Below are 9,025 nucleotides of genomic sequence, written 5' to 3'. Positions count from 1 at the left end.
CATCTGACTGCGCTGTCCACTGTCATCAGCCCAGCCAGTCAATGTATAAACTTGATCTCCACTATAAAAAGCATCTGGACATTCTCACATTTCTTTTAGACTAACATTTAGTGTTCAACACTTGGAGATTTGACAGGGAGGCAGTGTTTCTCAGCCAGTCGAAATCGTGATTCAGCTGGCATCACTTTTATGGATATATACAAAGAAATGTCAATTGAAAAAAGGTATATAATAAACAGCTTTTAGAAAAAGTCTCTCTCTCTCTCTCAACGTGACATCAAGAGACAGGTTGGAATGTCTGACTGATGGTGGTGTTTGAATTTATGGATAAAATTTGGGATGTGATTGTTTGCGGGACAAAGGTCCAAAATTCCCGCACAATCCGGGACATGTGGTCACCCTATTCCCAGGTGAATGGGGAGGCACAGAAACTCACATCAATACCTTTGTCAGCTAACATTGAATCTAAGAATTGATGCTATAGCTAGCAATCAATAGGAAACTGACTGAACCACTCAAAAGGTCCCCAGCTTTCCAAATGGACATTTGTTGTGAGGGCCGAGATGCCCATTCATTTACTTTTGTTCGCTACATGTCGGGGATGTTATTCACGATGACATATTGTTCTGTCTTACGATTCTCGAGCATGAAACTGCACAGAGGATGCGTGACTATATTGACAAAAAACTGATTCCATGAGATTGACTGGTGGGCAAAAAAAAACAGCCTTTGTTGACTTTCTTTGTAATGAAAAGAAACTACGTCCCGTTGCCTATGTAAATTACATATTTGGGAAACTGAACGAACTGAACGCAAGCATGCAGGAGAAATACAAAACATTCTACAGATGAGTGACCGATTCAGTGGATTCAGAGAAAATATTTATTACTGGAGAGAAATCTGTTTGACTGTTATCCTGCCTCTGTTGACATGCCGGTAAGTGAAATTAAATGCTTCAAGAGCCATTATTGTCACACCCTGATCTGTTCCACCTGTCCTTGTGCTTGTCTCCACCCACTCCAGGTGTCACCCATCTTCCCCATTATCCACTGGGTATTTATATCTGTGTTTTCTGTCTGTCTGTCTGTGCCAGTTTGTCTTGTTTTGTCAAGTCAACAAGCATGTTATACCGTGCGCCTACTTTTTCCTTCTCTGTTTTTTGCTAGTCCTCCGTGTTTTGACCCTTGCCTGCCTTGACTCTGAACCCGCCTGCCTGACCATACTGACTGCGCTGACCTCGGGCCTGCCTGCCACTCTGTACCTCCTAGACTCTGACCTTATGATCTTTTGCCTGTCCATGACCATTCTCTTGCCTGCCCCTTGGATACTAATAAATATCAGAGCCTTGAACCATTTGCCTCCCATGTCTGCATCTGGGTCTCGCCATGACCGAATGCTGCAGATAATGCATTTTGGTTCCTGACCCAAAGGGAATAAATATCCTGCCGTCTCCCTCTGAGTATTAAAACTCATGGTACCCTTTGACAGCTCATATCTGTGTGAGGCTGGATTTAGTGTACTAGTCTGCATTAAAACCAAGTAACGTTCCAGGTTGGAAGTGACAGCAGAGATGAGGGGAGCATTGTAAACCACACCCCCTGACTTTGAGAAGATCCAAAGCAACATGCATCAACATGCATCAAGTATGTCTCCTATCTCATTAGTGGTGGTGAGATAAGAGACATTATGTCAGACAAATTTACAATTGACTATCATAGTCCCACATTAAAAGTATGTGATGGTGAATTGAGAAGACAATCAGAAACACTGTTAGAATGTTTTGCTACTGACTGCCATAGCCCATCTTAATTACTACAAAAAAATTAACATGGTTGGGGTCTCGAGAATGATCAGATATCAAAATGGGGTCATGGGCCAAAAAAGTTTGGGAACCCCTCCATAGGTCAGAGTGTGGTCAGTAAAAAGGGAGATTAGAGCAACTAGCTACTCACCATCAGCACAGCGAAGTTAGTGGTGTGATTACAGAAACATCGCAGGCCGTCTTCTGAGTGGTTGACTTTGGAGCAGCCAAAGGTGCTCCAGTCTTTCAATGTGTAGTTCCATGACACGCAGGCAAAGTCATGGAGGGAGGCGTTGGGGACAACCTGAGAAGTGAGAACAGAAACAAACTCACTGTAAATCCTTCAGCAAAAACACATGCATTCACAGTATTCCTTATTTAAAAAATAATCATAAAGTATATTGTGAAATACAACAGGTCATTAAGCACATGTGGGAAATAATTATTATTGATCATATTATATACAAGACAACATATGCTTCCTGGTTCACTATCAAAAACTTGCTTCCCTGTTCACTGGCCAAAATATAAGCGGCAATGGAAAACTTTGATCAGGGTTGTCAAACTTGTTCCATGCAGGGCCTAGTGTCTGCTGGTTTAAGTCTTTTCCTTTCAATTAAGACATAGACAACCAAATGAGGGGAGTTCCTTACTACTTCATCAATCAAGTACAAAAGAGAAGCGAAAACCCACAGCAACTCAACCTTCCGTGGAATGAGTTTGACACATGTGACTTAGATAATGGTTAACTTCCCATGTATGTATCCCAGGGAATTTGGACCGCTATGCATTTATTGATTCTAAGAGAAATCTTACTGTGGGCTTGAAGAGCATTTCAACATGTAACCCAGACACCTGTCCCAGGTTAGCAGAGATGACCCTTCTGCTGGTCCCTGAAGAAGCTCTGAAAGCCCTGGACCTGAAGAACCGGTCGTTTTGGTAGAGTACAAAACCAATGGAGTGGTTTGTGTTTTTACTACGTAAAACTGAGTGGAGTGAGGGAGAAAGAGGGAGAAAGAGAGAGGGGGGCGAGAGAGATTGTTGTTCATATCAGGACTTCATATACATAGTAGCTTGACCTTGCCTTATAGGCTTATCTCATGTGACTCAACTTTATTGGACAATCAATATTTGTGGCACTGCTTACCGGATTTCGACGACCACAAAGAGCAGTTAAGTTATCTCGGTGAAAGCGGTATAAGAAAGGATACATTATGTTTGCATACCAACATTGACTCACCTGGTGGGAATTTTATGACAATCTGGACATCAGTAGAACCTCCATTGTCAGCTATCAGTTCAGAGGTATTGGTGTTGAGATGAATTCTGTTGGCCACAAAATTACCAGATCTTCCTGGAGAAGGAGATTCATTTGATTTAGCAATTTAAAGCAGAACAATATAGTGTTACTTCTGTACTTGTTTGTAGTACAACAAATCAAATCCATACCAAACCTTACTGACCAACAGAGGAGAAACATTAGAAAAATGAGAAGTTTTACCCAGTCTGTCAATACAGATTTAAACTATCACTTTAAATGCCAGTCTGTAGGTTTACTAGCAGTCCCACTCACCAGTCAGAGCAGTAAACTGGATCCCTACTGTGTCACTTGGTACTTGGACAGACTGGACTGCCAGGTTGGGCTGAACCACCAATGATACATTACTGTGCTGGTCCAGGGAAAACTTCTCCAGGGTCTCTGTGAGCCTGGGAGAGAAACACAGAAAAACATTAGTTTACATGCACCCATACAGACACGCACTGAGGCACACGTACACACATAAATTCAAATATATGCAGAAACACACACCACCACACACGCACGCTCACACAGACAAACACACTCAGTACAAACACAGTACTTTTGGACAGCGACTCTCTCCTGTGAACTCTCCTCACTGGAATTCAGCAGCTGACTGATGGTTGTTACAGCTGCCACTGCGATGTCCTGCAACATGATCAAAACCAGGGGATGACCCTCAAGTGTTCAAATCACTGCAGTAACAACCTCACGTTTCTCTCCAGAACATGTCATAGTACGATTTGATTTCAAAACATGTTTTACCTCTGTGATATTTGCAGACAGAAGCAGCGTGTTAGCTATCTGAGCTGCTGTGGTGATGTTGTCAGCTGACAGCTGCTCTGGTTGGGAGGTCAGGATCTGAGTACTGAAGGCTAACTCTAGTAAATCACCTGAACTACTGGAGATCTGAATAGAGACAGACAAGGATTTATATTTTAGTATTGTTTTTCAACAGAACATTGTGCAAGTGGAAGTGAAGTTGCTCTACCAACTGTGAGTACATTTCAATATTAAAATAGTCAGTACTATCTCTGTGGATCAGTTGGTAGAGCAAGGCGCTTGCAACGCCAGGGTTGTGGGTTTCATTCCCACGGGGGACCTGTCACGACTCCGACCGAAGCCGGCTCCCCTTCCCGTTCGGGTGGCGCTCGGCGGTCGTCGTCGCCGGCCTACTAGCTGCCACTGATTATTTTCTCCCCCTCCTTATGTGTTTATTGATTACACCCGTTTTGAGTTTGTTGTAATTAGTTGGGCATTATTAGTCAGCCGGCCCGCCCGTTTCTTTGTGCGGGATTGATTATTGTAAGCCTGGTGTTTGATACAGACAAACGTGTTGGTTTATGTTTGTGTATAGTGCTGGACTGTTTTCGTTCCCCGTGTCTGGGGCAGTTTGTTTTGAGCACCCAGTGTTTAGTGGGGTGGACGTGGTTCACCGTGTGCGCATTAAAAGAGCACTATAATTGAAATCTCTGTTTTCCTGCGCCTGACTTCACACTCACGACACCCAGTACCTTACAGGACCAGTATGAAAATGTATGCAGTTGCTACTCTAAGTCGCTCTTGATAAGAGAGTCTGCTAAATTACTAAAATGTCCCAAACACCGTAATGTGAAACACAACAAATAAAAAATAATGTTCCTCATCAACTGTTAAGCAGAATAAAGGAACAGAATAGATGAGCTGAAGGTAAGAGCCAGTTGTTACTGATCTCCAGACTGTAAGATCTACTCCTCATAATGATGACCTAAGTAACGCAACATTGAGACTTGTCAAATATCAGGATCATAAAAAATATGCTTATTGACTTACATTTCCTTGAATGTCACTGAGGGTAAATTCACACTGCAGCTCATGAGGAGAACCAAACATTGGAGATCCAGTGTCATTTAAACATCTTGCTGAGGCTCTTGGTAAACCGGCTGGAGGAACCAAGTTAAGCAGATACTCAAGATTTTGTGTTATCTATTACAACATTAATTAGGACTGTAACAGATGAATAAATTTTCCTCATTTTAGGTGAATAAAAGTAATACCACTGGTTGTCTTCTCATCACACAACTCTTTTGAATAAGCAGACCAGCCAACCGTTGTTCTTGGGTAGGAGAATTGACCAATGATGGTGGAATTGCAGAAATTCCCTATCGAAGGAAAATGCATTTCAACATTGACCAAATTTATGACTGAATATGAAATATACATTCTGAATGAGAGATCCAGGGAAAAGTGTTGTAGACTCAATGTGAGATCCAGGGTTAGGTATAGTAGTGTAGTGGTGTGTACTGTGAATGTGAGATCCAGGGTTAGGTATAAAAGTGTAGTGGTGTGTACTGTGAATGTGAGATCCAGGGTTAGGTATAAAAGTGGAGTGGTGTGGAGTGGAGTCTGAATGGTAGATCCAGGGTTAGGTATAGTAGTGTAGTATTGTGCAGGAGTCTGAATGGTAGATCCAGGGTTAGGTATAGTAGTGTAGTATTGTGGAGGAGTCTGAATGGTAGATCCAGGGTTAGATATAGTAGTCTAGTTTTGTGCAGGAGTCTGAATGGTAGATCCAGGGTTAGATATAGTAGTGTAGTATTGTGCAGGAGTCTGAATGGTAGATCCAGGGTTAGGTATAGTAGTGTAGTATTGTGGAGGAGTCTGAATGTGAGATCCAGGGTTAGGTATAGTGTAAGTGTGAGGATTTACCCTCTGAACAGGTCTCTCCGGTCCACTCATCAGGACAGATACAGACTCCACTCTGCAGCTCACCACCATTGATACAGACCAGAGGAGGGTTTGTGGTGGTAGAGGTGGTGGTGGAGATGGTGGTGGTGGTGGTAGGAGAGGTGGTGGTAGAGGTGATGGTAGAGGTGGTGGGGAGACTGGTACTGGTGATAGGGATAGAGGTAGGGTAACCAGTAGTTGGAAGACCAGTAGTAGTTAGGTATTCGGTACTTGGAGTGTCAGTAGTTGGAGTGTCAGTAATTGTAGGCTCAGGGGTTATGAGGGAATCAGTAGTTGTAGGGTCAGGGGTTATGAGAGAATCAGTAGTTGTTTGTTCAAGGGGTGCATCAGTAGTTGTTTGTTCAAGGGGTGCATCAGTAGTTGTTTGTTCAAGGGGTGCATCAGTAGTTGTTTGTTCAAGGGGTGCATCAGTAGTTGTTTGTTCAAGGGGTGCATCAGTAGTTGTTTGTTCAAGGGGTGCATCAGTAGTTGTTTGTTCAAGGGGTGCATCAGTAGTTGTATGTTCAAGGGGTGCATCAGTAGTTGTATGTTCAAGGGGTGCATCAGTAGTTGTATGTTCAGGTGGTGCATCAGTAGTTGTATGTTCAGGTGGTGCATCAGTAGTTGTATGTTCAGGTGGTGCATCAGTAGTTGTATGTTCAGGTGGTGCATCAGCACTTGTATGTTCAGGGGTTAATGATGCATCAGTAGTTGGAGTGTCAGTAGTTGTAGTGACAGTTGCTTCGTCAGTAGTTGACGTGTCAGTAGTTGACGTGTCAGTAGTTGGAGAGTCAGTAGTTGACGCGTCAGTAGTTGGAGTGTCAGTAGTTGACGTGTCAGTAGTTGGAGTGTCAGTAGTTGACGTGTCAGTAGTTAACGTGTCAGTAGTTAACGTGTCAGTAGTTAGAGAGTCAGTAGTTGGAGAGTCAGTAGTTGGAGTGTCAGTAGTTATATGGCCATCAGTAATTGGAGTGTCAGTAGTTGGAGTGTCAGTAGTTATAGGGCCATCAGTAATTGGAGTGTCAGTAGTTGGAGTGTCAGTAGTTATAGGGGCATCAGTAGTTGGAGTGTCAGTAGTTGGAGTGTTAGTAGTTATAGGGGCATCAGTAGTTGGAGAACCAGGGGTTAAATGGGTAGTAGTAGTTGGGGGGTCAGGGGCTATAGAGGAAGTAGTAGTTGGAGGGTCAGGGGTTAAATGGGTAGTAGTAGTTGGGGGGTCAGGGGCTATAGAGGAAGTAGTAGTTGGAGGGTCAGGGGTTAAATGGGTAGTAGTAGTTGGGGGGTCAGGGGCTATAGAGGAAGTAGTAGTTGGAGGGTCAGGGGCTATAGAGGAAGTAGTCGTTGGAGGGTCAGGGGTTAAAGGGGCAGCAGTAGTTGGGATAGTTATGTCAATGGTGGTTGTAATGGCAGAGGATGTGGTGAGATCCACCTGTGGCAAAGAAACTGACAAAAAATTAAGAACTCAGTAAACCACATAAACAAGAATACATAGTGTCAGTTGCTTTAATCATAGGAGGTGATCCATGCTGTTCCAGTTTCATTGTGTCTGCATCAGTGTAGAAATATTTTCTACTGTACTTTGACAGAAATACATCTTTATCACTGCCAATAAACGGTAGAGAGTTGATAAAAGGCTATTCTGTTATCAACTGAATCTAAGACCTGACAGTAGTCGATTCACAGTCAATAGTGTCTGCATAAAAATAAACTGAAACAATGTCTTAATAGACTAATGTATTCTTCACAGCAAACAGACAAAACATTGATCAATCATTGACAATAAACAACACTTTTAAATACTTAAACCAAACTGTAAACACAGTAAGGTCACATATTGGTAATAATCAATTGATACGTTAAATGAATCATACATTTTTGCACATCTGAAGTGAAAGCAAATTTCCTACCCAATTCTCAATCATACAAGAAACTTAACATCATACACTGAGTATACCAAACATTACGAACACACTCCAACAGACACACACCCTTCTGTCCTCAGAACAGCCTCAATTTGACAGGGCATGGACTTTACAAGGTGTCGAAAGCTTCCCACAGTTGTGTCAAGTTGGCTGGATGTCCTTTGGGTGGTGGACCATTCTTGATACAAACTGTTGAGCGTGAAAAACCCAGCAGCGTTACAGTTCTTGAGACAAACGGGTGCGCCTAGCACCTACTACCTACTATACCCCTGTCACGTTCGTTCTCCTCGCCTGAGGAGGTGCATGGATCGGATCAATACGCAGAGTGATATGAGTACATCTTCTGTTATTAGAGATGAAGACGAAACGAACAATATACAAACTAATACACAAAAGTGAAGCTACAAACGAAAGTGCACACACAGCTACTAACGTTAGACATAGACAATTACCCACAAACACCTAAAGCCTATGGCTGCCTTAAATATGGCTCCCAATCAGAGACAACAATAAACAGCTGTCTCTGATTGAGAACCAAACCAGGCAACCATAGACTTTCCTAAACCTCTCTACTGAACACAACCCCATACATCTTCAAAACCCCCTAAACAATACACACACCCTAAACTAGACAAAACACACAACCATCCCATGTCACACCCTGACCTAACTAAACTAATAAAGAAAATCAATATAACAAAGGCCAGGGTGTGACAACCCCGTTCAAAGGCACTTACATCTTTTGTCTTTCTCATTCACTCTATGAATGGCACACAAACACAATCCTTATCTCAAGGCTTTAAAATCCTTCTTTAACCTGTCTCCTCCCCTTTATCTACACTGATTGAAGTGGATTTCACAATTGACATTAATAAAGCATCATAGCTTTCACCTGGATTCACCTGGCCAAACTGTCATGGAAAGAGCAGGTGATCTTAATGTTTTGTACACTCAGTGTAGTCTGAACATCTTAAATCACCCTGAATGAATCGAATATAGAGCAAGTCTTACCTGTAGCAAAGACAGCCATAATCCATAGCTCCTTCATCTCTGCTGTTTCCAGTCACCCAGTGTCAGCAGACTGCACATTATTAGGACGTCTGTTGGTCTAATGTTGTGCTGCTCTCCACCTGTCACAGAGACTGCAGTAACGTGCAGATACCAGTTAATGATTTACTATTGAAATTAAGGGGGAAGTACTGTACTTTGGCTCCAACACAACCCATGTTGTCAACAGGGTCAGTAAAGACACACACAAGTAGATCAGCTACATGACAGGATGAATAAAATGGATAC

At 42.7% G+C, this 9,025-nt stretch overlaps 1 protein-coding gene across 1 annotated transcript; it reads right to left on the bottom strand.

Moving 5' to 3' along the window:
- Nucleotides 1-3,949: 3,949 nt before the first annotated feature.
- On the bottom strand, nucleotides 3,950-8,853 carry LOC129860005 (mucin-2-like). Its single transcript, XM_055930316.1, has 4 exons — nucleotides 8,741-8,853; nucleotides 5,790-7,250; nucleotides 5,138-5,242; nucleotides 3,950-5,023 (listed from the first exon to the last, which is right to left on the bottom strand). The coding sequence occupies exons 1-4, from the start codon at nucleotides 8,775-8,777 to the stop codon at nucleotides 4,902-4,904; spliced, it is 1,725 nt and encodes a 574-aa protein (XP_055786291.1). The 5' UTR covers nucleotides 8,778-8,853; the 3' UTR covers nucleotides 3,950-4,901.
- Nucleotides 8,854-9,025: the final 172 nt, after the last annotated feature.

The sequence above is a fragment of the Salvelinus fontinalis genome, chromosome 7 (genome assembly GCF_029448725.1).
Source record: "Salvelinus fontinalis isolate EN_2023a chromosome 7, ASM2944872v1, whole genome shotgun sequence".
NCBI lineage: Eukaryota > Metazoa > Chordata > Actinopteri > Salmoniformes > Salmonidae > Salvelinus > Salvelinus fontinalis.
This window is presented reverse-complemented; position numbering and strand designations above follow the sequence as displayed.